This window comes from Anabas testudineus, chromosome 13, assembly GCF_900324465.2.
Source record: "Anabas testudineus chromosome 13, fAnaTes1.2, whole genome shotgun sequence".
Classification (NCBI taxonomy): domain Eukaryota; kingdom Metazoa; phylum Chordata; class Actinopteri; order Anabantiformes; family Anabantidae; genus Anabas; species Anabas testudineus.
In genome coordinates this window covers 20,627,563-20,655,412 of record NC_046622.1, presented here as the reverse complement: position 1 = coordinate 20,655,412, position 27,850 = coordinate 20,627,563, and the positions used below count along the sequence as shown (strand labels likewise).

At 39.4% G+C, this 27,850-nt stretch overlaps 5 protein-coding genes across 5 annotated transcripts; all 5 read right to left on the bottom strand.

Annotated features, from left to right (window-relative positions):
- Positions 1-690: 690 nt before the first annotated feature.
- LOC113165311 (extracellular calcium-sensing receptor-like) lies at positions 691-4,411 on the bottom strand. The gene is made up of 9 exons (XM_026364713.1): positions 4,221-4,411; positions 3,697-3,991; positions 3,469-3,555; positions 3,025-3,294; positions 2,703-2,909; positions 2,349-2,624; positions 1,904-2,131; positions 1,688-1,811; positions 691-1,601 (listed from the first exon to the last, which is right to left on the bottom strand). The coding sequence occupies exons 1-9, from the start codon at positions 4,328-4,330 to the stop codon at positions 691-693; spliced, it is 2,508 nt and encodes an 835-aa protein (XP_026220498.1). The 5' UTR covers positions 4,331-4,411.
- A 2,484-nt stretch (positions 4,412-6,895) lies between these two features.
- On the bottom strand, positions 6,896-14,232 carry LOC113174032 (extracellular calcium-sensing receptor-like). Its single transcript, XM_026377683.1, has 10 exons — positions 14,192-14,232; positions 10,914-11,075; positions 10,495-10,789; positions 10,264-10,350; positions 9,768-10,037; positions 9,209-9,415; positions 8,844-9,119; positions 8,372-8,599; positions 8,155-8,278; positions 6,896-7,803 (listed from the first exon to the last, which is right to left on the bottom strand). The coding sequence occupies exons 2-10, from the start codon at positions 11,021-11,023 to the stop codon at positions 6,896-6,898; spliced, it is 2,505 nt and encodes an 834-aa protein (XP_026233468.1). The 5' UTR covers positions 11,024-11,075; positions 14,192-14,232.
- Positions 14,233-14,391: 159 nt separating this feature from the next.
- Positions 14,392-15,485, bottom strand: LOC113165298 (succinate receptor 1-like). The gene is made up of 2 exons (XM_026364704.1): positions 15,474-15,485; positions 14,392-15,324 (listed from the first exon to the last, which is right to left on the bottom strand). Exons 1-2 carry the CDS (start codon positions 15,483-15,485, stop codon positions 14,392-14,394), a joined length of 945 nt encoding a protein of 314 aa, XP_026220489.1.
- Positions 15,486-20,406: 4,921 nt separating this feature from the next.
- Positions 20,407-25,298, bottom strand: LOC113165291 (succinate receptor 1-like). Its single transcript, XM_026364692.1, has 2 exons — positions 25,236-25,298; positions 20,407-21,339 (listed from the first exon to the last, which is right to left on the bottom strand). Exons 1-2 carry the CDS (start codon positions 25,296-25,298, stop codon positions 20,407-20,409), a joined length of 996 nt encoding a protein of 331 aa, XP_026220477.1.
- Positions 25,299-26,644: 1,346 nt separating this feature from the next.
- LOC113165284 (succinate receptor 1-like) lies at positions 26,645-27,583 on the bottom strand. Its single transcript, XM_026364678.1, has one exon. It carries the CDS (start codon positions 27,581-27,583, stop codon positions 26,645-26,647), a length of 939 nt encoding a protein of 312 aa, XP_026220463.1.
- Positions 27,584-27,850: the final 267 nt, after the last annotated feature.

Here is a 27,850-nt window from a genome sequence, read left to right as displayed (position 1 = left end):
GGGAATTTGAGAGAACAGAAGTTAGAGTTGGCTTATCTTGACAAGAGAATCTAGCTGAAAATGGTGGTGTGTGGCTCCACCCTGTGGTGAGAGTCATGAACACCAGGAGCAGATAATTCAGACAGTGTTCACCATGATGAGATACCTCACTCATGTTATCAGAGAGAAGTATTCTGATTAACATGAACTAAGCAACTTCATGTTTGTCTTTTAACACAATATTTTAATAAAATAAAAATGTAATTTTGTCCAGATCACTATAATCTCTGCCTTAACCTCTGTCATAAAGAATCTGTCAAGATATAAACATTCCAAGTGAATATCATTTTTGTCTCCTGCCCCATCAGAGTTCTTCTTTATTTAGATTCTTTTAATAGGTAAAAATCATTGAAATATTTAAGAATGACACTGGTATGTTTTATATCATATTTTATTATTGTGAAAAAAATAGAACAAAATTACATAATGAAGAATAGCCATAAACCATGAGGAGTAACTTAACTGATAGCATGGGAAGAGAAATAAAAATACATTTATTGGACATCAGCCCTGGTTAATATTGCTATAGCTTTTATTAAAATTTGAAGTAGCTTTAGTTCTATGTATCAATTTTCTGTATATGACATTTTTCAGTTGTGCAGAGAAAAGGGTTCATTAATTAATTTTGTCTTATAAGCTAAAGTTCAATGTTTATGATTTGATGCCACGACCCATTATTGCTCTCTTTGTGTTTTTCTCTGGTTTCATTAGGATAATGTAACATTTGGGTCCAAACAGAGCCACCAGGAGACCAAAACTTGAGGCCAAGATGGCAAATACCTCCACTACATCAGCATATTTACCTGGGGAGCTGATATAAGCAGGAACAAAAGCCACCCACACAGCACAGAAGATCAACATGCTGAAAGTGATGAGTTTGGCCTCGTTGAAGTTGTCTGGAAGATTTCTTGCCAGAAATGCAATCAGAACACTGAGGATAGCCAGTAAACCAATGTAACCCAGTAACATGGCAAAACCGACTGTGGAACCTACCACACACTCATAAACTATTTTGTCATTGTGGTAATGGGTATTTTTATGAGGCACAGGGGAGGCTGAGACAATCCAGGTAGTGCAAATTGCAGCTTGAACACAGGTAAGAACCAGAACTGTTCCTCTCTGTTGCACCACGCCAAACCATTTCAGACTGGCTCCACCTCCTGGCTTTGAGGCCTTGAACACAGCTAGAACTACCATGGTTTTTACCAGGATACATGAGACACAGAGCACAAAGCTGATTCCAAATGCTGCATGTCTCAGTTGGCATGTCCACTGTCTGGGTCGTCCGATAAACAGCAGTGAGCAAAGAAAACATAGTTTAAGAGACACCAATAGCTGGAAGCTAAGTTCTGAGTTGTTGGCACGTACAATAGGTGTGCTGCGGTGATAGATGAAAATCCCCAGTACAACAGCACAGATAAATGTGCCCAACAATGAGGTAGTTGTCAAGCAGATACCCAGAGGCTCATGATAAGAGAGAAACTCTATTTTCTTAGGAACACAGTGGTCACGCTGAGGACTCGACCAGAAATCTTCTGGACAGCTGGTGCACTCCATGGAGTCTAAGAAAACAGGAAGATTGTGAAGATACATATAATTACTTACTAAATATCTCCAAACTGCAAATATTTTAAAATTGAACACCAACCAGTCTCATTGCTGATCTTTCCCTCAGAACAAGGAATGCAATCAAAGCAGCACAAAGGTTCCCCCTTCTTTCTGGCAATGCGGGTGCCCGGAGGACAGCTCTCACTGCACACTGACTGGGGAGGCTAGAAGGAACTATTGTATGTTATTCTTCACTGCTGCTACACTGAATCAAGGAGATATTCATCTTTCAAAAGAAGGAAGTAAATAAAATGACCTCTTTGGATTCAAAGTTCCAGAAGATTTTGTCTTCATCAAGTGTGAGTTCTTCACCTTTGAAGGGCAACTTCTTAACCTCACCCACAGTCTGAACTTTAGTTCTTCCATCAGGGAGCCACAGCCAGTTCATGATATCATAGATTGGTAAAGCATCACCATTCTCATCAAATGATATTTGATCACCAAATGATGTGGTGAAGTTGACCTTTTGCAAACAATGCACAAGCTATGACAATAAAAACAAGGGAAAATTAAAGTAGACAGATAAAAAAAACTCATCAGTACCTTGATCATACCACATACTACACTTATCAACATACAGTATGAAGACATGAAAAATTAGAACAAAGTATTTATTTTAACATATAATTGTCATTGATAATATTGTAGACCTAGTGACAAGACAGCCATATTAACAGGTTGAATATAAATTGATATCCCACCTGCCATGGCTCCAACCTTTGCAAACGGCCACAGCTGTGATTGCTGAAAGGCCTTCGCCCTGGTTCACACTGCAGCATGTCATGAAGGGCATACGCCAGAGAATACACGGCCTTGTAAACATTATACTCTGGCCGAAGGTCTGAAATGTCTAAAAACTCAGTTTCCACTTTCTCTAGATCTTCTTGTCCAGTGCATAATGCTCCACCAGCCTCCAGCCAACCTGCTGGAGGTGGTGAAAATCTACACTCAAATGTGTGTTCCCAAAACTGATTTACCTAAAATGTATTAAAAATTGCATGTTATAAATAATGACAATACTAGTAGCAAATCAGAGTGCAAAGATAAACTCTCACCAGGTTATTTCCATATGTACTGTTGTGGTACAGGTCAGGACGTATTTGCAACAGAAATTCTCTGAGTCCAGGAATTTCCCCACGACGTATAGCAATGCCCAGTGTGCCACCCAGGTACGGCATGAGACGGGGAGTCTGAAGCACAGCAGCTGATGTCCAGGCTTCACTGGCAATCCACTGAAGCCCTGTTACATTCTGCCTCACTACCTGTACATTACATTATAAAGAAGATATACATTTATAAATAACAATTTGACAAACAAATCATTCATTTGTATCATTCTGTTCTAATAATTATTTTCATTTCTATTTCAAGTCTAACCTCTTCCATAAGGTCAATCATGTGACTCTCATGTGCAAATGCAGTAACTACACGAGCTGTGGATTTCTTCATCACATCCACAATTCTCCTCAGTTCAGCTGGGTCTTCACCCCACGGCAAAATCTCTAAATAAGCCAGACAACCTGCACCAGACTGACTTAGGTCAGACTGAAAGGAACGAGCAGCATGGAGTCCATAGTCGTCATCACTGATCAGCAGACCTGCCCAAGTCCAGCCAAAGCGTTTTAGAATCTGAATCACAGCACGCACCTAAGTGAATACAGAGTGGAGGGATTAGTGCACAGACTACAATAAAGTTTTAGTTTTTGCTGTTCAGTCTTGTTACCTGGGACTATACCCTCTATAAATGGTACAAATGTGACTGGTGACACAAACATAATAGATTTTCATTGCAGTACAAGGGTCTATTCGATAGATTTTCACCTGAAAAGCATCACTTGGAATTGTCCTAAAAAAGGATGGAAATTTTTGACGGTCACTCAGGCAGGAACATGTGGCAAAATAACTTACCTGCGAAAAACACAGACTGTGCATCTTAAAAACATTCATTGCTTTTACTGAGATTTTATGTCTGAGCTCTCCATTTTTTACAAATCAAATCAAATCAAAATGATCCAAAAGAATTAATAGATAATACAGAGTAAAACTTACCATGGGTACTCTGTACAAACCTAAGACAGAGGAGATGGCAATACAACGTGTTGATGATGAATCACCCACAATCCCTAGGACTGGAGGGGTTCCTACACAGGTTTCAGGTAAATCAACTTGCTCCTCTTGACCACTGACTAATGCCAAAGCTGCACGAAATCCAATTCCCAGCTGGATGCAGTTATCATACAGACTGTATCCCAGAGTCACATTAGGCAGCAGGTTAGAGTTTCTGTTGATCTCATGAATAGCAAAATCCATGGTCTGGGCTTGTCTGAATCCTAGAACATCAAAACTAACACAAAATACCACTCTTTACTATTCTAATACACGCATTGATTAAGTAAATATTTAATAGCAACGGCCATAGTAATATTTGAATGGAAAAAATAAATAAAGCAGACTGTGCAAAAGAAAAACCATAGACAAATAAACACTATTTTAAATACACATTATTTCAGATTAATATCTGTTTACCTAAAAACTACTGATGGCACTGATTGTCACCACTCTGACAGACTCACCCTTGGCAAACAGGCTGTTTTGGCTCGGAGGTGAAAGACAAGTCTGGAAACACAGCAAAGAAGTGAATTTCAAACAACCCACCCAGAATCACATCTCCATCCTTGTGCATCCCATTTAGATGAAATTGTCTCTGTAACTGGCAGGAAGAGGAATGAGATGAGGAGAAAACGAAGGAAAAGTAGGACAACAACATGAGTAAGAACAATTTGGTGTCTAAAAATGGCCACATTGCTTTCTCCCAGTTGAACCTTTTTGCAAGGAAGGTTAGTTTTATCTCTTTGTGACCCCCTTTTATTTATTTGTAGTATTGTTTAATCTGCAAACCGCCCACAAGGACAGCAGAAGAAGTAGGGGCAGGGCTTAAATGCATTTCATTTGCATGTCATTCAAAACTGATTTTTTTAAATGAACTATTATTATCTGCTGTGTTGCGACATAATTTATTTGTCCAATTACAGCACTTCAAGGCCATTTTAGCATTGTATGCTCACACACACACACACACACACACACACACACACACACACACACACACACACACACACACACAGTAACAAATTAACAATAAACAGTAAAATTTAAATTCCTAAAATACAAACCTTGATTTAGGATAGCAATCTTTGCCAGACACAGTACAAGTTCAATTTGCTTCAACTTATCCTACTCTGGGATCCTCTGTCTCTTTTTTGCACAGCTGTACTGAGTGGCTGTGCCAGGTTTGCATTGACAATGAATGGCAGCTGTTGATGGCCCAGTGATTGTATGTGTGAACCCAGCATTAAGAAAATGAGCCTTTGTTGGGCCTTTCTCCCTAGGCAGGAGTTGTTGACAGTTGGTGTGAAACCTTTTGTGACATAGGCGCCCAAGAGAATGGGGGATGGGTGGTACTTCTAAAATCCATAACAATCACTTTTGTCTTAGTGATGTTGAAAGCCAAGATATTGTCATGATAGAACTCTAACAGATGGTGCACCTCTTCCTTGTAGGCTGTCTCTTAGTCATTTGATATCAGGCTAACAATTGTTGTTCCTTCAGTCAACTTATTGTTGGCTTTGTATTGTGTTTATAAGGTGAATAGCATCAGGCTCAGCACATAACACTGTGGGGGCCCCTGTGTTTAGGATGGATGAAGTATCAGATCCAACTCTGACCCTCTGTGTTCAATTTGCTAGAAAGCCCATGATTCTAGCGTAGTTAGCCAGTTTAACCACAAATTGTTAGGGCCTTATTGTGTTCAACGGCCAACTTAAATCAACAAACAACATACGTATGTATGGGTGGTTGACAAGTCTTAAGTTCTAAGGGCTGTGTGAATGGAAACTGCATGCTTTGTGGACTTGTTTTTCCAGGTTTGACACAGTGCTGACATCAATGAGGGATCGTATCAGCCTCTAATAACACTTAAATTAAAACTGGTGTTAAGAGCCATTGAGTGAGACCCATTCAGACACGTTGCTGCTGACTTCTTTGGTACTGGCACAATAGTAGAATTTCTTAGGCAGGTGGGGACAGTAGCCTGTATTTGTGAATTTTTATTTTCTGGAATTAAATGCAGGTGTTGCTGGCATCAAAGGTGAAACTAACCTCTAGATGTGATAGGACATGTGTGTTAGCTTTCTAAAACAGCTCACTGTGAGTATACTGAGCCCTATAGTAATTATAGCACATTTAGTCTCCTGCGAAGCCTGTAGGTTGTGCAGAATTAGTTGTTGTGTTTCATACTTTAGATCTCTAGATTTCTAGATAGCTGATGAATAGCAAAAGTCAGGAGTGAAAGTTCTGCAATTTCAAACCAGGTAACTTATACTGACTTAACAATTGTTATTGTCAATTGTTGATTAAGGAATTTGCTTAAAAATTTGCAGACCTATTAGGTAGGCAAATAGGTGTTTAAAGTGCTGTTATTCATGGCAGTGTGTTTGATTGAGGTTTGTTGTATCTCAGTGGGATCTACATTGACTTTGTAAATGCAGTATTATTAGTTTTGGAGAAATGTGGATGCAAGGTGGTTATCATTTATTGAATGTGAAGTTAAGTCTACAATAGAGCTCATTTCATTAGATTGCCGGTGATACAGACTTTAATGCTTTGAAGACATAGGTGTATACTAGTTGATAAGAGTATGACAAAAGACATAATCATGTTGCAGTGCTTGAAGGACATATTTTTATTTTTTCCCTAACCCAGCCCAAGCAAATTTTCAAACATTATCTTCAGACCTAATCAGGTAGCAATGACACTGTGTTTAGGTAAAACCTCCAGTTAGATACTGGGTAAGATAGGTACAGTTTATCCTAATAATTAGTTGAATTTTCATGTTTGCCTCCATGAATGTTTGTGATAAAACCTGACAACGCTTCCTCATAATGATCTCAGATATGTTGTGTTACATGTGCCTTCCACCTATTTGGTGTAAAGTAAATTTATACTTTGAGTAATAAGGGTAATTATAGCATTTAAAGAGTACATCTTTGGTACAACATTAATTGCATCACAGAAAAAAATTGATTAAATCAGTGTCTTAGTATTCCTACATGTACGATCCAATGGGAAAACAAATATTTTAATAAAGATTTATTTGCCATTAACTGTAAGGTCATTGCTGTCACTATTAACATATTTTGTACAGAGAAAACATATTGATTGTGTCTTCTGAAAATCATGCAATTTTTTATTATTTGGTGCCTCGACCCATGATTGCTTTCTTTGTGTTTTTCTCTGGTCTTATCAGGATTATGTAACATTTAGGTCCAAACAGTGTCATCAAGAGACCAAAACTGGAGGCCAGAATTGCAAATACCTCTACTGCGTCTGCATATTTACCTGGGGAGCTAATATAAGCAGGAACAAAAGCCACCCACACAGCACAGAAGATCAACATGCTGAAAGTGATGAGTTTGGCCTCATTAAAACTGTCTGGAAGATTCCGAGCTAGAAATGCTAACAGATAACTGAGGACAGCCAGTAAGCCTATATAGCCAAGTAGCACTGAAAAACCAACTGTGGAGCCAACTACACACTCATAAACTATCTTGTCATTGTAGTATTGTGTGTTTTTATGAGGTGCTGGTGAGGCTGAGACAATCCAGGCAGTGCAGATTGTTGCTTGAACACAAGTGAGAACCAACACTGTCCCTCTCTGTTGCACCGCGCCAAACCATTTCAAACTGGCCTCACCTCCTGGCTTTGAGGCCTTGAACACAGCTAGAACTACCATGGTTTTTACCAAAATACATGAGACGCAAAGAACAAAGCTGATGCCAAATGCTGCATGTCTTAGCTGGCATGTCCACAGCTTGGGTCGTCCAATAAACAGCAGTGAGCAGAGGAAACATAGTTTAAGTGACAGCAATAGCTGGAAACTTAGTTCTGAATTGTTGGCGCGTACTATAGGTGTTTGGCGATGATGGACAAAAATCCCCAAGACAACAGCACAGATAAATGTGCCCAACAATGAGGTGGCTGTCAAGCAGATACCCAGAGGTTCATCGTATGAGAGGAACTCTGTTATCTTAGGAACACAGTGGTCACGCTGAGGACTGGACCAGAAATCCTCTGGACAGCTGGAGCACTCTGTGGAATCTAGAAAAAACAAAAAAAGTGCTTTGCTAGCCAGGATTGATGATGCTAACCACTAAAGTGTGGCAGCAAATGTGTTTTTAATGAACCTTAATGCTCACAAGATTATGTTTTGTATAAAGAGAAAATATATTGTAATGTATTTGGTAAGTCACAAGTGTTTATAGACAACATGTGTCTTCCTCTAAATGTCTTTCTTCCAGTTTTATATCTCATTGTAATGACTACATAATTACAGTTTAATTGTTTAATGTTGTTAAATGTTTAATGTTTATTGGCATTTAAATTGGATGAATCTGACTATTATATCTCCAACCAATATTAAATGTGACACAATTAAAAGTAAATACCAACCAGTCTTATTGCTGATCTTTCCCTCTGAACACAGAATGCAGTCAAAACAGCAGACAGGCTGCCCCCTCTTTCTGGCCATACGGGTCCCTGGAGGACAGCTCTCACTGCACACTGATCGTGGAGGCTGTAAAAAGAAACATGAATATCTATTAACCTACACTGATGTGATGTAATATAAATTGACCAAAATATAGGCGACTGAAAAATCTGAAGTAACCTCTTTAAACTCAAAGTTCCAGAAGATTTTGTCTTCGTCAAGTGTCAGTTCTTCACCTTTGAGGGGCAACTTCTTAACCTCACCCACAGTCTGAAGTTTAGTTTTTCCATCAGGGAGCCACAACCAGTTCATGATATCATATATTGGTAAAGCATCACCATTCTCATCAAACAAGACTTGATCACCAAACGGTGTGCTGAAGTTGACCTTTCCCAAGTAATAAACAAGCTATGACAATAAGAAAAAGAGAGAAATCTTATAGAGCTCACATGAAGAACATAACATATGGGCAGTTACAACATATTCTCTTCTCTGCAAGCAGTGGTGAAAAAACGTTTAGCTCAGATTGGTATTTTAATTAATTATCTTAAACCTTTGTCTATTTCTATGCCTAAAATATTACTGTGCAAGAAATATTTAAGTACTGCATTAAGTCATATAAACACAGTTGCAGTATAAATTTATATCACACCTGCCATGGCTCCAACCTTTGCAAACTGCCACAGCTGTGATTGCTGAAAGGCCCTCGTCCTGATTCACACTGCAGCATGTCATGAAGGGCATACGCCAGAGAATACACAGCCTTGTAAACATTATACTCTGGCCGAAGGTCTGAAATGTCTAAAAACTCAGTTTCCACTTTCTCTAGATCTTCTTGTCCAGTGCATAGTGCTCCACCAGCTTCCAGCCAACCTGCTGGAGGTGGTGAAAATCTACACTCAAATGTGTGTTCCCAAAACAGATTTACCTAAAATGTATTCAAAACTGCATATTATCATCTTTGATGAAGTATCATTCCTACAGATATCAAATCAGATTGTACAGACAAACTCTCACCATACTATTTTCAAAGCTGTTATTATGGTACAGGTCAGGATGTGTTTGTAAGAGAAATTCTCTGAGTCCAGGAATTTCCCCACGACGTATAGCAATGCCCAGTGTGCCACCCAGGTACGGCATGAGACGGGGAGTCTGAAGCACAGCAGCTGATGTCCAAGCTTCACTGGCAATCCACTGAAGGCCTATTACATTCTGTCTCACCACCTGTACATTACATTATAAAGAAGATATAAATTTATAGAACAATATCAATAAATACCATATAATTTATACATTGATTAAATCCAGTTTAACACAGTAATATGATCTAAATGATCTAAATGGTCATAGTGCTGTACCTACATTTTTATAATTAAATAAATACAGTTCAATAAAACATTTCTAAAATTGGTCAAAATTATATTCTCAAACACTGATAGCTGTGCCTACAACAAATAAGCTTTTAATTTTTTAATAAAATATCTAGTTTTGCATTTAGGCATTGTTAAACTTAAACCTTTCACATTAAATAAAAATATAATTAATAATCACATCAACATTTAAGTTCTACTTCAACCTCTTCCATGATGTTGATCATGTGACTCTCATGAGCAAACACAATGACGACACGAGCTGTGGATTTCTTCATCACATCCACAATTCTCCTCAGTTCAGCTGGGTCTTCACCCCACGGTAAAATCTCTAAATAAGCCAGACAACCTGCACCAGACTGACTCAGATCAGACTGAAAGGAGCGGGCAGCATTAAGTCCATAATCATCATCACTGATCAGCAAACCTGCCCAAGTCCAGCCAAAGCGTTTTAAAATCTGAATTACAGCACGCACCTAAGTAAATAGAGAGTGGAGGGATTAGTGCATAGGCTTTAATGGGATATCTGCTAAACTGGTTCCACTGCAGACAGTGACTGTGACAGTGACAGTGAATACGAGACTATGAATGGCACAAAAAATTTAAGAGCTAATGAAATATAAATATATTTTTCAGTATTAGGATGTTTGTTATTTCAATGTGGTTTCACTTTGTTTCAATTTTTATTTTATGCAGTTTTACCTGAAAAGAGTCACTTGGAATTGTCCTAAAAAAAGATGGAAACTTTTGACGGTCACTCAGGCAGGAACATGTGGCAAAATAACTCACCTGTGGAAAAACACACATTGTGCATTCTGAAAACAATTTAAAGCCTTTACAAGATCTATCAACTTTGTTATTTTGGCTGCTTCTTGTTTAGGAATAACTTAGAAAACTATAGTATTGATAATGATAGCTAAGGAGAAAACTCACCATGGGTACTCTGTACAACCCTAAGACAGAGGAGATGGCAATACAACGTGTTGATGATGAATCACCCACAATCCCTAGGACTGGAGGGGTTCCTACACAGGTTTCAGGTAAATCAACTTGCTCCTCTTGACCACTGACTAATGCCAAAGCTGCACGAAATCCAATTCCCAGCTGGAGGCAGTTATCATACAGACTGTATCCCAGAGTCACATTAGGCAGCAGGTTAGAGTTTCTGTTGATCTCATTAATAGCAAAGGCCATGGTCTGAGCTTTCCTAAACCCTAGAATATCAAAACTAAAACAAAATACCACTCTTTTATATTGAATAATACAAAACAAAACTTGACTGAAAATGGTAATAACTTATTATCAGCGGCACTGATTTCCCAAATGTCTTTTTTTGCTGTTTGTGGACTTACCCATGGCAGGTAGGCTCTTTTGGCTTTGAAGTAAAATACATGTCAGGATAAGATGAGAAGAAATGAATCTGAAACAGTCCACCCAGAATCACATCCCCGGACCTATGCATCCCATTGAGATGAAACTGTCCCTGTAATCGGCAGGAGAAGGAATAAAGAGGGGTCACTGCTGAGAAAAAGCTGCAATAGAAAAGCATGAGTGAAAACAAGTTGGTATCTAAGATTTCCCACATGGTCTTCCTCTAGTTTATTCTTCTTCAGAGCCAAGTAATTTTCATTGGTGTGCGACCTTTTATTGACTTGAAGTATTGTTTCATCTTTCACACCACCCCACTGGGCCAGAAAAAAAAGGCAGGGGCAGTCCTAAAATGCTTTTCATTTGAGACTTATGGTGTTATTATGTACTGCACTACTAATGCAGGCATTAACAATTCACAGGTCACAAGGTCATGCACATTTTGAACAATTATCATCTTTTCTAAACTAAATTTAGGGGTTTGATTACCTCAATGATTGTCTGTCAAATGTGCATTTGCATGTCAACAAGACACATACTCATACAAGTTGAGAAGAAATGGTAACTCAACATCTATGATTAAGAATACACATTGCAGCATGAAAGAAGAACCGCCTGAGCACTATTACTACTCTCTAACACACCTAGTAGGCTCTTAGGTTCAGTCCAAACCATTAGTCCCCAACCCTGGTCCTCAAGGCCACTGTCCTGCTTGTTTTCCAACTGCCCCTGTCCCACCCACTGCTGATTACCTGGATCAGGTGTATTCAGCCAATCAGAAGCTGAATGGAATGTTGGAAGTTGACATTGTTTTGTCTGGCGTTGATCTCTGAAAAGTAAGTGATCTCTTAAGGAAACCTCAGAACATGATCTTGTAGGTCACAGCATGTTATGAGGTGTAGTTTTATTGTCAGGCACCCTCAACTAGCCAAGGTCAACGGCATCAGTCATTTTAGAAATTAGCATGAATAAAAATGCTGAGCACGCCAAGTTTGCTCTGATTTTGGATCAGGATAGCAAGAGGAAAATATCTAAGCTACTTAGAAAGAGTGTTCATTATTGGGACACAGGTGAAGAGCTCAACTATCTATTATTTCACCAGGAATACTGTCAATAGGCACTGGTGTACAGAAATGTGCAAAAAGTGATATAATCGGATGAATCATTCTTCACACTTGTTTTCAAGAAGTGGGTGAATTCATATCTGGCATACACCAAGAAAGGGGTACACGCTTAACCCTAGGCACTTGTATGCATCTACTGGCTCAAACTGTACTCCATCCATGTGGATCTGTGGGACATTGGCCTTTGCTGATCTTCTTGCCGAATGGGTGGGCAATGCAGGCAATGCCATACAACCTGTCCACGACGTGGCTTCGGCATCTGTATCCGTAAACATCAAGAGGGTTATGACGTTATCCTTGTTGTCACTATATTCCTCACCTCAATGACTGTGCTAAATAGTACAGATGTAGCCACAGCACTCTGCCACACCCGTTAGGACAGGAAATACTTCTGACGTCTTGTCTCGTATGCCTACACAGCTGGATGAGCCTATGCCTGCTGAGTCCATGTTTGTTTTTAAGAGAATGCTGTAGGATAGGCCAAGTAAAGTAATCAAACTCTGACTTTAAATTTATATGGATGATATCCATGTGCCACCCACAACTGATTCAATCTGTGTTTCCTTTTGGTCTATCATCATGCAGTACATGTACTGAAGTGTCAGGTGGCTATGGCCAAGTGCGAGTACAGAAAGTCCCCTGGAAATCAATTGGAAGACAAGAATGTACCTTCCTGCCAGGTGATCCACAATGAAGCCAATGCCTGATTCATGATTATATCCAACAGAGTAGGGTAGCATTGCTGATCAGTCAACATTGTGTTTTAATTTGCATTGTTCCTGATCTGGTTAGTCATAGTTATTAGTGGGCCGTTATCGTGATTTTACACATCAACAGTTGTTAGATAATGTCACCATGTAAGTAACGTTTTGAGACTTACATGGTGGCCGGTCCAGACAGTCCATGTTTGGGTGTAACCATCTTGTAGGATGGGTTAGGGTTAGGGTTATTGCCATTGGTGTCCCTTACAGGAAAGATAACACAGCATATCAATAAGAAATATGTTCAATCACATGACAACTGTGTGTTGCATTGTGATAAAAGGGCTCTCTTACAGCATGACGATGTTCCCATCCATAGGGCATAAGGGACCACTTTTTTAGTCACCTGTTCTCAACCCTGTTAACACCTATTGTATAAGAGGTCTTGCACCAAGGTTACAGCGTACCATACATTTTCCCTAGCCCTCACAATGTTTTTTTCAAACCTAAGCCTTTGCCATCTAATTTGTACAAAATGACTAGTTAGTTGTTTTCAGGCATATCTCCTGTGAGTTTTACTGTATTTTGCTCATATTGTGGTGATGCTGTCACTCAGACAGGAAGATAGCTTTCTAAAAAATATTCATCATCTTTATTGGGTCTTTCAACTTTGTAGGTTTCAAAGCTTTAAACTTCAAAGTAAATCAGATTTACCAAAAATTATTATTAGACAGCAAGGAGAAAAACCTCAAACATAAAAACATAATTATTAGTAAATGTCATGGTGTGGGCTTGATTACATCTTAGAACATCAGAACTAACACAAAAACATTAAGATTAATAGGCATAATATACAGTATAAGAAACTATGAACACATCACTCCCATCTTCCTTACACTGGCTGCCAGTATGTTTTAGGATAGATTTTTAGATTTTATTAATAACTTTTAAAGCTCTGCATGGCCTTTCCCCAAGCTATAGATCCAAGCTTTTAAAACCTTATGAGCCTGCATGTAGCCTGAGATCCTTTGGTAGAAATCTTCTGTATGTCCCTGATGTTAGAATGACAACTAGAGGTGACAGAGCTTTTAAAGTTAGAGCCCCCAAACTCTGGAACAACTTACTTGAGAAAATAAGATCAGCTGACAACAGAGACAAATCTTCATTTAGGACGACTTCCCATTAACTTAGATGACTGTCTTTCCTTTGGAACTGTTTTTCTTAAGGACTGAATGTGTAGTTGTTGTAAGTTTTGTTTCTTTTATGGTTTATTGTTTTGTTTTGTTTGTATTATTGTTTATTTTTTCCTGCACCCCAACCAGTCGAGACAGATGAACGACTAACCTGAGCCTGGTTTTGCTGGAGGTTTCTTCCTCTAGTGGGAGTTTTTCCTCTCCACTGTTTGCCTAGTGCTTGTTCAAGTTTGTCTATATATATATATATATATATATAATGTGTAAAACAACAGATAAAACAATATATACAAAAATAACACATACTTCTTAATAATAATTAATTTCAACAAAGTTTTTAACAAAGTAAAATATGTAAAGACACAATAGGTCCATATGTGTGGATGTAATATGCTGATTTATGTTTTATTGTGTTGGATTTGTTTCTCCGTTTGGGTCTCTTTGCTACCCTGTTCTACCGACCAGTTTTCTGAGTTTAGCGACTAGGAGCTCTCTGAACTTGTCGCCCATGAAGAAATAGAAAACAGGGTTGATGGCACTGTGCAAGAAGGCCAGTGGTCTGCTCAAGATGTACAGGCCCTCGATGTATGTCCTTGTACACAGTTCCATCCCTGCCCAGGGCTGCCGGGACGCTATTCTGACATTTCTCAGGACATGGTATGGTGTATAGAGAAACAGAAACATGGCTGTAGTTGTTGCAACAACCCTGAGTGGCCCCTTGTATGATGTTGTTCTGCGCTGTAAAGATTTCTCCTGGATTTGGAGCAGATGAGCAATTTGCTGAGAGAAACCACAGAGTGCAAGCAGAGGTAGAATGTAACCTGTCAAGGTTAGGCCCATGCTATAGCCTAATAAATTGACATCTCCTTCCAAGCTGGCAAAATCCTTGCAGCGACTCCAGTTTTCGCTCTGGAGGTCCTGGATCATCAATATTATCAATGGAGCAATTTCCACACTGACTGCTAACCAGCTCAGTCCTGTCACAATCAGAGCTGTTTGTACCCTCAGCAGGTAGTGGTTCCGTGATGGGTATTTTATGAGCAGAAAGCGGTCCATGCTAACCCAAGCCATAAAGAGTATAGAAGAATAAAGATTGACATGTTGGACATAGCGATTAATAACACAAGCAAAGGGCCTGGTTTCTGATTGATTGTTTGCATACAGGTAAGACAGGTGTGGCAGTGTGCACTGGAATATAAGGTTTGAGACTGCCAGGTTGAAGAGATAAATATTGCAGCTTTGCCATTCTGGCAAACAAAATATATAACCAAGTACAGCCAAAAGGTTTCCAGGGAAACCGATGCAGAACTCAATGCTATAGGCTGGTGAAAGATAGTATCGTCCCAACATGCCAACCAACTCTGTACAATTTAGATTCTAGGAAAAAGAGAGGAAGGGAGGGAGTGGAGGGGAGAATAAATGATTGGGGGAGAAAGATTAAAAAAAAGTCTGACCTCAAAATGTGGACATTTTCAACAACATATTCCATTTTATGTTCAGAGGTAACCACTTCAAGCACATCTTACCATGCTTACCATAGTGCATTTGCTCTAGTAGGTTTCCTTGGTGTGAATAGAGAGTGCAACCATGAGTGGGTGAAGCCACAGTCCCCTGGAAACAGTAGTAGACACTACTCAGCACACATTTTCTCACACAGCATTTAAAATAACAGAGAAAAACATCCAACACCATAAACAAATGTTGTGGCGATGCAAATGGCTACAACTGTGATTGTTCCACTTGACAGCATCACAGTGGCCATACAAATGATCAACAAAGAAACAATTGAGGAAAATCCCTGCTAACTGCTGTTGCGTATACAGTGTCATTTATAATGTAGTTAATATACAGGACTGTTCACTATAAATCTATTTGTTTAAGGGGATGTACCATGTGAGGCATACATTATTATTCATATGTTATTATCTAAAGCAGCTGGATCACTGCGTCCATGCGGGAAACCAGGGTTCGAATCAGAGCTGTGACCTACCTCCAGTAGGAGTCTTTAAGCAAGACCTCTTTACACTTATCTTGCCTTGTACCTTAGTACGTTGTTTTTTATAAAAACATCTGCCAAATGACTAAATGTAACTGTAAAATCCATTGCAGACAAAACATAGCTGTTAAAACCTTTCCTAGTATTGTTACTGTGTGCTGTGAGATGGTGTAGGTGTTGCGTACACATCCCTTGCCCACATTAACCCAAGAGTGTGCAGAAATGATCTTCTGACAGTTTGAGTTTCACCTCATGGTGGTAAGAACAATAAGAAACATTTTCCGTCAGAGAAGATTAATTTCCCTTATTATAGAATAGGCTATAAGTGTGCAAACATTTAAGCAGCATCACAATTAACAGCCTCAAGAAGTGTTAAGAATGATTAGGAATGTTCACTATTTCCAAACCCACTTACATGTACACTTTGTTTTCTTGTCTTTTTCAAAGAAAAAAAAACAATATGAGTGATCAGTTATGCTTTGAGTTGGCCGAACTAACCCCTTTATGGGCTGTGCAACCAAATGTGTTTAAAGGTCCTGCCACTTTTGTTCATGTAATTTTAATTTGTCTTATATAAAATATCCTGTTGACTCAGAAACCGAAATCAAAAATATGGGATAAACAGATATGCAATCAAATAATTAATTAGTGAGATCTTATTTTTTCTTTTTTTTTTTTTGTGGAACGGTATCAACAAAGTAAAGCAAGCAAAGACATTTGCGCAACTACAGAGTTTGCAGACAATAAGCTATTCACAACAACCACAGTAATACTTGAATGTAAACAAAGCAGACAATAAAAGAAAACGTACTAAATCTATTATTTCAGATAATGTGTGAGTATCAGCACTTTACTAATTGGACCAACTGTCACCACCCTGACAGACTCACCCATGGCAGATGTCAGCAGGTTGTTGTGGCACTGTCGTCACATCTCCAGTCTTGTGCATCCCATTTGGATGAAACTGTCCATATAATGAGCAGAAGGATGAATAAAGAGAGCATGAACATGATTAAGAATGAGTTGGTATCTAAAAAGAAATGTGCTACTTTCTTCTATAAGTTAGTGTATTCTGTTTTATCCGGCTGTCACTCCCTTTTATTGATTTACAGTTTTGTTTAACATTACACAACCACCCATCATAGCACAAGAAGGAGGAGGCAGGACCTAAAATGCATTGGAGACTGAATTTTTTTTTGCACTGAAGCATAATTAATTAATGTATTTTCAAAAACAGCTCTCTAAGGTCATGTTAGCATGTCTTTGCAATCCAAATATCAGAACTTATATTGTGAGCGGCCAGGATGATAACAATTTATTAATATTTGCATGAGGTAAAGCTCAAAACACACACACTTCAGTATCATCAATACAAGATCTTAGCAAAGAATTAATGCAACTCTGGATGGGAATAAATGCTGTGACATTGCAGATACTTCTTGAAATGATGCCACACCGAATGCATGCTGTAATCAAAGCTAAAGGAGTCCAACAAAATGTTACAGTGGGTGACTTTTTGGACGTGTAGGGTACTACTGGAGAGGATCAAGGAGAGACAGGTTCGGAGTGACTGGATGAGTTACACAAGATGGTGGAACTGGTCTGCAATCCAAGATAGTGGCATACAGGGTGTGTTAGCATGATCCAGCTCCTCACAGAATTTTCTCTAAATAAAGACTGTTTCAAAAACTGATCTTTTCTTGCAAAACAGATTTATATCCATATACATAACCCACAACAAACTTCAGTTTCAGTATCCTCAGTTCATATTCACAGAATCAAATCCAGGAATTTTTTTTCTAATAATCGAGAAATATCAGGGGATTTATAGGGATGAAGATTGAGCAGAGTCAAGATCAGAGGCAGACAAGGCGGTTACAAAACAGACACGCAGGTTCAGGCTCAGTCAATAAGGATATCGAAAGAACAGGTTTCAGCAGAGAACATGCAAAACAAGCTCAAGTTCATAATCAGGCACTAACCTTAGGGCATAAGGGATCACCTTTTCAGGTACCAGTTTTCAACCCTATTGAACACCTATTTTATGAGAGATCTTGGACCAATGTTACAGAGTACTATCTATTGCCATCATAAACATCAAATGAGGACCTGTGGTCTGGAAGAATGGGGCTCCATCCCAGCACTAGTGTTCCAGAAACTTCTAGAATCAACCCAAAGGTGCACTGAAGCTGTCCAATCAGCACATGGTGGTCCAACCCTTTAGTAAAATGGTTTATATTGTTCTTTTCCCCTTTACTTTGTCATCTGTCTCCCAACAACAAGCTTTGGGTCATTCAAGACATCAAGGACATCCTGAATGACAAAAAGAAGGCATTCAGGCCAGGAGACAGGGAGGCAGGTGATGAGGAGCATAAGAACCATCACTGGCTACAACTCCCACAGCCAGGTGACTAAGGGGACTGGCCAACAATTTTTTATATTTATTTCAATAGATTTCAGGAGTCTTAGAGCCCCCTGCAGTTCACTACATGCTACTTAGTTCCTCCCCTGCATGGCTGGGCCACCACCCAGGCTTCATCCCTCAAAGGCTGCTGGCCAGATGTATTCAGCCAAAAGGTGCTGAAAGTCTATGCCCCCCAGTTATGTGGTGTTCTCCAACACATCTTCAACCTCAGCCTGCATGTGGAGAGAGTTCCTCTTAGGTGGAAAAAGTCATGCCTAGTTTCTGTGAATAAGACGCCATGTCATGTCCCAGTGTCCTCAATGACTTCAGACCAGTAGCCCTGATTTCGCATATTATGAAGGTTTTGAGAAACTGATTCTGGAGACCCCCTCCAGTTTTCCTATCAACCTCATCTTGGACTGGATAATGCCATCATCCACTGTTTTTTCATTTCTTCAGTGCATTCAACACCATCCGGCCGGCACTGCTGGGAGAGAAATTAATAAACATGCAGGTTAACACTCTCCTGATTTCCTGGATCATGGACTACCTCACTAACCGCCCACAGTATGTCCGCCTGCAGAACTGTGTGTCTGACACTGTGATCTGTAGCACAGGTGCTCCACAGGGGACAGTTCTGTCTCCATTCCTCTTCACCCTGTATTCATCAGACTTCAGGTACAACTCAGAGTCCTGCCATCTTCAGAAGTTCTCTGATGACTCTGCAGTTGTAGGATGTATTTAGGGTAGAGATGTCACAGAGTACCAGGGAGTGGTGGACAGTTTTGTTGACTGGTGTTCACTCAACCATCTTCAACTGAACATCAATAAAACAAAGGAGCTGGTGATGGACTTTAGGACATCTGGGAGTCCTGGCATCCCTCTCGTTATACAGGGGGAGGAGGTGGAGGTCGTATGGATGTACTTTCTGAGGAGACTCAGGTCCTTCAACATCTGCAGCGTCATGCTGAACAAATTGATCCAGAGGGCTGGCTCTGTTCAGGGGGTGGAGCTGGACCCTCTACATGTTGTAGCTGAAAGGAGGATGCTGTTCCAACTCCTCTCAATCCTGGAAAATCCCTCCCACCTACTTCACAGTGTGCTGGCTGAACAGAGGAGCATGTTCAGCCAGAAACTGATCAACATTAAGTGCTCCACAGAACATCACAGGAGATCCTTTCTACCTGTGGCCGCCAATCTTTACACTCCTCCCCCCTCTGTAAGGGGTGGGGGAACTGACAATTTATTTTTCATTTATCTTTTGTCATTCCACACAGGACTATAATTATTGACCCATTTTTATTCATATAATTTCATCCATCTTACATATTCTGTATATATACCGAGTTATCTGTTTTGATGTTAATCTGTATTTGTGTAGTTGGGGATCCTTTCTGGTTGTGTTGAGAACTGTAACAAGGCAAAACTATTTTCCTCTAGGATTAATAAAGTTTTTTTAATCTTGATTCAGTCTCTATTTTTTTGTTATAGCTAATCATACATCTGCAATGTATGCTGAGTGAGGAGGTTGGGGTAGAGTCAAGGAAAAAAGAAGAGGCAAGCACTTTTTTTACTTGTATACTTATTTTACTTAATTTTCCCTAGCCCTCACAATCTTTTTTTCAACCCTAAACCTTTACCATCTCATTTTTACAAAATGACTAGTTATTTGATCCAAAATAATTATTAAACAGGAAAAAAAAAAACCTAAAACCTAAAACATCTTTATTGGTAAATGCCATGGTGTGGGCTTGCCTACATCTTAGAACATCAGAACTAACACAAAACATTAATTATTAATATTAACAGGCATGATATATATTTTGCTAAGACAACATGGTATATGATGTTAACAATGCTAAATTGTTTTATTGTCTTTGACAACAGATAAAAGCAATATAAATTAAAATAATCGATACAAGTAAAATACAGAATTAAAGTAATAACAACTACATTTGTAACAGAAAAAAACTATAAAGACACAACAGGTCCATATGTGTGGATCTACTTTTTTATTTATGTTACATTGGGTTGGACTTTTTCCGTTTGGGTCTCTTTGCTACCCTGTTCTACCGATCAGTTTTCTGAGCTTAGCGACTAGGAGCTCTCTAAACTTGTCGCCCATGAAGAAATAGAAAACAGGGTTGATAGTACTGTGCAAGAAGGCCAGTGGTCTGCTCAAGATGTACAGGACCTCAATGTACGACTTTGTACATAGTTCCATCCCTGCCCAGGGCTGCCGGGACGCTATTCTGACATTTCTCAGTACATAGTATGGAGTGAAGAGAACCAGAAACATGGCTGTAGTTGTTGCAACAACCTTGAGAGGCCCCTTGTATGATGTTGTTCTGCGCTCTAAAGCTTTCTCCTGGATATGGAGCAGATGAGCTATTTGCTGAGAAAATCCACAGAGTACAAGCAAAGGTAGAATGTAACCTGTCAAAGTTAGGCCCAGGCTATAGCCAAATAAATTGACATCTCCTTCCAAGCTGGTAAAATCCTTGCAGCGACTCCAGTTTTCAATCTGCAGGTCCTGGATCATCAACATTATCAATGGAGCAACTTCCACAGTGACTACTAACCAGCTCAGTCCTGTCACAATCAGAGCTGTTTGTACCCTCAGCAGGTAGTGGTTCCGTGATGGGTATTTTATGAGCAGAAAGCGATCCATGCTAACCCAAGCCATAAAGAGTATAGAAGAGTAAAGGTTGACATGCTGGACATAGCGATTAATAACGCAAGCAAAGGGCCTGGTTTCTGATTGATTGTTTGCATAGAGATAAGAGAAGTGAGGCAGTGTGCATTGGAAAATAAGGTTGGAGACTGCCATGTTGAAGAGATAAATATTGCAGCTTTGCCATACTGGCAAACAAAATATATAACCAAGTACAGCCAAAAGGTTTCCAGGGAAACCGATGCAGAACTCAATGCCATAGGCTGGTGAAAGATAGTATCTTCCCAGCATGCCAACCAACTCTGTACAATTTAGAGTCTAGGAAAAAGAGAGTAGGGGGAGGGAGTAGAGGGGAGAATAAATGACTGGAATGGTTGAGCAAGGTAAACATAAAGTCTGACCTAAAAATGTGGACTTTTCAAACATTTTCAACAACAAAAGCTTGCTTACCATAGTGCATTTGCTCTAGTAGTTTTCCTTGATGTGAATAGAGAGTGCGACCATGAGTGGGTGAAGCCACAGTCTGACCTCTGGAAACAGTAGTAGACACTACTCAGCACACATTTTCTCTCACAGTATTTAAAACAACAGAGAAAAGCATTCAACACCATACATTTGACACATCCCTTGCCCACATTAACCCAAGAGTGTGCAGAAATGATCTTCTGACAGTTTGAGTTTCACCTCATGGTGGTAAGAACAATAAGACAAATTTTCTATCAGAAGATTAATTTCCCTTATTATAGAATAGGCTATAAGTGTCCACACATTTAAGCAGCATCACAATTAACAGCCTCAAGAACTGTTAAGAATGATTAGGAATGTTCACTATTTCCAAACCCACTTACATGTACACTTTTTTTCTTGCCTTTTTCAAAGAAAAAAAAAAAACAATATGAGAAATCAGCTATGTTTTGCTTTGTGTGACACAAGTCGTCTTGAATCATTGCAAAGTACAATGAAATCTGAGTACTATCAAAGAATTTGAGAACAAATTGCAGGTCATGGGTCCTCCAGCAGGATAATGGCTCAAAACACAAAGGTAAAACAACAAAATATTGGACTATTCTGAAGTGGCCTTCTATAAACCCTGAATTAAATCATGTGTGAAGAAGACATCCTGAGAAAGCCAGGGAGTTGACTGAGATACACCGACTACACCCTTTAAGGGTTGTGCAACAAAAAATTAGGTTAAAGATCCTGTCACCTTTGTTCATGTCATTTTAATTCGTCTTATTTAAAATATCCTGTTGACTCAAAAAAACAAAACCAAAAATATGGGATAAAAAGTGATTTATACAAATCATTAATGTCAGTTTCAGACATTTGCACAACTACAGACTTTGCAAACAATACGCTATTCAAAACAACCACAGTAATACTTGAATGTAAACAAAGCAGACAATACAAGAAAACATACAAAATCTATTATTTCAGATAATGTGTGAGTATCAGCACTTTACTAATTGGACCAACTGTCACCAACCTGACAGACTCACCCATGGCAGATGTCAACAGGTTGTTGTGGCACTGTCGTCACATCTCCAGTCTTGTGCATCCCATTTGGATGAAACTGTCCATATAATGAGCAGAAGGATGAATAAAGAGAGCATGAACATGATTAAGAATGAGTTGGTATCTAATAAGAAATTTGTGCTACTTTCTTCTATAAGTTAGTGTATTCTGTTTTATCCGGCTGTCACTCCCTTTTATTGATTTACAGTTTTGTTTAACATTACACAACCACCCATCATAGCACAAGAAGGAGGAGGCAGGACCTAAAATGCATTGGAGACTGAATTTTTTTTTTTTTTGTGTTTGTGTTTTTTGCACTGAAGCATAATTAATTCATGCATTTTCAAAAACAGCTCTCTAAGGTCATGTTAGCATGTCTTTGCAATCCAAATATCAGAATTTATCTGGTGGGTGGCCAGGATGACAAAGGTTTATCAATATTTGAATGAGATAAAGCTCAAAACACACACACACACACCCCATATTATTGTGGTGTGTATTCAGACCCCATATTTCTTAACAATGTTCAGCTCTAAAGCTGCGGCCCTTCTTGGTTAACTCTACAAGCTTTTTAAACCTGGATTTGGACAATTTACGCCACTGTGTTCTGGAAGAATGCTGCTCCATCCCAGCATTGGAAGTATGTTTTTGATCATTTTCATAGGTCTTAAGCACTCTGGAACAGGTTAAGTTGAAGATTTTGATGTGCTCATTCTTTTCTCAATTGTGATTAGTCTGCTGAGATATACCACCATAGTATGAAGCTGCCTCAACCATACTTCACCATATAAAATAGTGTCAGGCATTTACCAGACACCCTGCTTGTAGTTCTGCTCAAAGAAGTTAAATTTGGTTTTGGTCATCAGACCCAGATCAGCCCTTTAAATTCTGTTGGATATACTCCAAACAGATTTCTTTTGTGTCTGAGTATTAAGCTAGAAGTGGTCTAAGGGATAAGGGACCACTTCTTCAGTCACCAGTTCTCAACCCTATTGAACAGCTATTGTATAAGAGGTATTGGATCAATGTTACAGCGTACTCTCTGCTGACATGATAAACATCAAAGGAGGAACTGTGTTCTGAAAGAATGGTGCTCCATCCCAGCACTAGAATTCCAGAAATGGTCTGACCATCCCATCATCAATACAAGATCTTGGCAAAAAACTAAGGCAACTCTGGATGGGAATAAATGTTGTGACATTGCAGATACTTATTAATATGATGCCACATCGAATGGGTCAATAATAACATAGTGGAATGATAAAATAATTAATAATACTGATCATAGTCGGTTCAGTTCCCCACCTCCTTACAGAGTGGGGAGGAGCTGGACAGTTTGATGGCTACGGGCAGAAAGGATCTTGTGTGACGTTCTGTGGAGTACTTGATGTTAATCAGTCTTTGGCGTAACGTGCTCCTCTGTCCTCCTCTGTGTGCAGAGGGTCCAGCTCCACCCCCCCAACAGAGCCAGCCCTCCTGATCAGTTTGTTCGACCTGTTAGTGTCTGCCACCTTCATGTTGCTGCCCCAGCAGATCACAGCATAGAAGATGACACTCGCCACCACAGACTCATAGAACATCTGCAGCATGGCTACAACATCCACCTTCTCCACCTGTATAAAGAGAGGGGTGACAGGATTTCCAAATTTCCTAAAGTCCATCACCAGAGGTGGGTAGAGTAGCCAAAATATTACTCAAGTAAGAGTAAAAAAGTATTCGGTGAAAAGACTACTCAAGTACTGAATAACTGTTTCATTGTAATGTCCAATTTTCTTAGAAACTATGTAAACACTACAGCCAGTTAAAATGATAATGCAGACATTCCAAATAACAAAATAAGATGAATGAAATGAATAAAAATGAATTAGTAAAAACATATCACAACATAAAGAATACATTTTTGAACAATTAAACTTTTTCAGTATATTTTGAGTTGCCCTCCAAATGGCAGCAAACAACAGAGGGCTCACTTTATAATAAACTGGGTCTGCATGTTTAGATTTTCACTCTGTGAAGTGATGGTTAAGCTTCAGTATTCAATTTAATTCAATTCAATTTTATTTGTAGAGCGCTTTTTACATTATCACAAAGCAGCTTTACACAACCAAAGAACAGTACATGAACAGTGAATGTGTATGAATCATGAAATGAGATTGTCCCTGGTGAGCAAGCCGAGGGCGACGGTGGCAAGGAAAAACTCCCTGAGAAGGCAACAGGAAGAAACCTTGAGAGGAACCAGACTCAACAGGGAACCCATCCTCATATGGGTGATTACATGCTATGTAGGCAGCAGGGGGGGTTCATCCTCTTCGGTTGGAGCGTCGCTGATAGAGAGCTCCGCCATTGTTGTTCCTACCAGGCTATGCCGAATGTAACGGAGTAAGAGTAGAGTTTCTTCTTCACAAAAATACTCAAGTAAAAGTAAAAAGTATGGTGCGGTAAAACTGCTCATAGAAGTACATTTTTTCAAAAAGTTTCTCAACCCTCTGTCCATCACCAGCTCCTTTGTTTTGCTAATGTTAAGTATGAGATGGTTGACCATTCCACAAAACTGTCCACCAGTCTCTGGTACTCTGTGATGTCTCCACCTTGAACTCCTGAAGATGGCAGGACTCCGAGTTGTACCTGAAGTCTAAGGTATACAGGGTGAAGAGGATGGGAGACAGAAGTGTCCCCTGTGGACGACCTGTGCTACATACCATGGTGTCAGAAACACAGTTCTGCAGGCGGAAGTACTGGGGACTGTTAGTGAGGTAGTCCATGAATTACAAAATCAGGCGAGACATTGCGAGGGAACCTAATATTTCTCATGCTGTTAACTACTCCCTACACTGAGCAACACAAACTGTCTCTAACAAGGACAGAAAATAAAGTGGGAGACCCTGATGCAAGAGGACAAATATGTGAGAGTGTGTAGAGTGAAGATGCCTCACAGGTCCTTAATTGGCAGCTTCACTAAATAGCACTTCAAATTTCAGTGTCAGCGAAGAAGAAACTTCAGGATGCTGGACTTCATGGCAGAATTGCCAGTAGAAAGCCATATTTCGGACTGACCAATATAAACAAAAGACTGAGATGGGCAAAAGAGCACAGACATTTGACACTGTATAACTGGAAGAAGGTGTTGTGGACAGATGAGTGCAAGTTTGAGGTCTTTGGAAGAGTAGAAGGGACCTTGAGGAAGGAAAGCTATGATAAGATTTTGCAGTGCCATGCCATACTATGTGGGCAGCACTTGATTGGGGCCAATTTCATCCTTCAAAAGGATAAGGACCCTAACAGACCTCCAAAATGTGTCATCAATAAGGTGGGCAGCACAGTCTCTGGATCTGAACCCTATTGAGCTTTTGCGGGAGCAGCTTGACCATATGGTGCAGAGGAAGACTCCATTTAGCCAATCCACCTTGTGGGAGATGGTCCAGGAAGCATGAAGTGAAATATTTACATTAATATTATCTTGAGAAATTGACGGCTAGAATGCCTAAGGTCTGATGAAGACTTATTATTATTTCTAACTTTGACAATGTTAGCATGTCCTTTTCTTATGCTATATTTCCTAATTAGAATAATTAGATTAGATTTTTAGATGAGATGGAAGCAACTTGAAGGAGAATCAAGAGGGCATATGCACAGAGGAGGTACACAGAAACATATTCCCCTTTTATTGGACCTTTCAACTGTGTCATGTTGACAGCTGTGTGTTTATAAATTAAATTTCAAATATAATCAAAATTATCCAAAAGAAGAAGAGAAATGACAAAGAAAAATCTAAGACAATAGAAATGACAATACATTTAGAATTTCTATTAATCTTGTTAATAGCATAAGCTGTGGGATCGGCTAGCCTAAATCCTAAAACATCTGAATAAACACAAAACAATTATGTGAACAGTATGTTTTTTTTAACAAATGCAGAGCAACCTCTGTGCACATAAATGTATACACAAAGGAAGATTATTTTAAAAAGCACAATAAGTTATTGTACAGTATTTTGTATATTTTCATCTTATGAATATTCAGGTCATATAATATGTGGGCATTTGGTCACTATAACAAAGTTAACATTAGATGCTATAATATACATTCTGCATTCTGTTTTTTTTTTTTTTTACCCTGTTCTACCGACCAGTTTTCTGAGCTTAGCGACTAGGAGCTCTCTGAACTTGTCGCCCATGAAGAAATAGAAAACAGGGTTGATGGCACTGTGCAAAAAGGCCAATGGTCTGTGCAAGCTGTACAGGCCCTCGATGTACGTTTTTGTACACAGCTCCAACCCTGCCCAGTGTTGTCGAGATGCTATTCGGATATTTCTCAACACATGGTAGGGAGTATAGAGAATTAGAAACATGGCTGTAGTTGATGCAACAACTTTGAGAGGCCACTTGTATGATGTTGTTCTGCGCTGTAAAGCTTTTTCCTGAATATGGAGCAGATGAGCAATTTGCTGAGAGAAACCACAAAGTGCTGCAAGAGGGAGAATGTAACCAGTCAAGGTTAGTCCCAGGCTGTAGCCTAATAAATTGACATCTCCTTCTAACTGTAGGCTGGCAAAATCCTTGCAGCGAGTCCAGTTTTCGCTCTGCAGGTCCTCGACCATCAACACTATCATTGGAACAAGTTCCACGCTGACCACTAACCAGCTCAGTCCTGACATGATCAGAGCTGTTCGTACCCTCAGCAGGTAGTGGTTCCGTGATGGATATTTTATGAGAAGGAAGCGGTCCATGCTAACCCAAGCCATAAAGAGTATGGATGAGTAAAGATTGACATGGTTTATATAGCGATTGATAACACAAGTAAATGGTCTGCTATCTGATTGGTTATTTGCATAGAGGTAAGACAGGTGTGGCAGTGTGCACTGGAAAATAAGGTTGGAGACTGCCATGTTGAAGAGATAAATATTGCAGCTTTGCCATTCAGGCAAACAAAATATATAACCAAGTACAGCCAAAAGGTTTCCAGGGAAACCAATGCAGAACTCAATGACATAGGCCGGTGAAAGATAATACTTCGCCAGCATGCCAACCAACTCTGTACAATTTAGCATCTAGGGAAAAGAGATGAAGTGAGGGAGATGAAATGAAGAAATGATTGAGTAAATAAGGCTGAGGCAAAGTCTGACAAAACTGTGGACTTTTAAACAGTTTTTAAAAATATATTCATTTTTAAATTTAGAGCTAAGTACATTTAGCACAATATGAGCATGCTTACCATAGAGCAGTTCTAGTAGTTGCTCTTAGTGTGAAAAGAGTGTGACCATGAGTAGGTGGAGCCACAGTCTGACCTCTGCAAACAGTAGTAGACACTACTAACA

What these genes read in the sequence shown, in the direction of transcription:
- LOC113165311 (XM_026364713.1), bottom strand. Translation starts at nt 4,330, where the DNA reads ATGCACAAGGATGGAGATGTGATTCTGGGTGGGTTGTTTGAAATTCAC. An exon ending in TTCCAAGTGATGCTTTTCAG is followed by an intron (nt 3,295 to 3,468) that starts GTGAAAATCTAT and finishes GTATTCACTTAG; the next exon opens with GTGCGTGCTGTGATTCAGAT. An exon ending in TGATTGACCTTATGGAAGAG is followed by an intron (nt 2,910 to 3,024) that starts GTTAGACTTGAA and finishes TGTAATGTACAG; the next exon opens with GTAGTGAGGCAGAATGTAAC.
- LOC113174032 (XM_026377683.1), bottom strand. Translation starts at nt 11,023, where the DNA reads ATGCATAGGTCCGGGGATGTGATTCTGGGTGGACTGTTTCAGATTCAT. An exon ending in TTCCAAGTGACTCTTTTCAG is followed by an intron (nt 10,038 to 10,263) that starts GTAAAACTGCAT and finishes CTATTTACTTAG; the next exon opens with GTGCGTGCTGTAATTCAGAT. An exon ending in ACAGCTTTGAAAATAGTATG is followed by an intron (nt 9,120 to 9,208) that starts GTGAGAGTTTGT and finishes AATACATTTTAG; the next exon opens with GTAAATCTGTTTTGGGAACA.
- LOC113165291 (XM_026364692.1), bottom strand. Translation starts at nt 25,298, where the DNA reads ATGGACTACCTCACTAACAGTCCCCAGTACTTCCGCCTGCAGAACTGT. An exon ending in ACTGTGTTTCTGACACCATG is followed by an intron (nt 21,340 to 25,235) that starts GTATGTAGCACA and finishes TCTTTTTCCTAG; the next exon opens with ACTCTAAATTGTACAGAGTT.
- LOC113165284 (XM_026364678.1), bottom strand. Translation starts at nt 27,583, where the DNA reads ATGCTAAATTGTACAGAGTTGGTTGGCATGCTGGCGAAGTATTATCTT.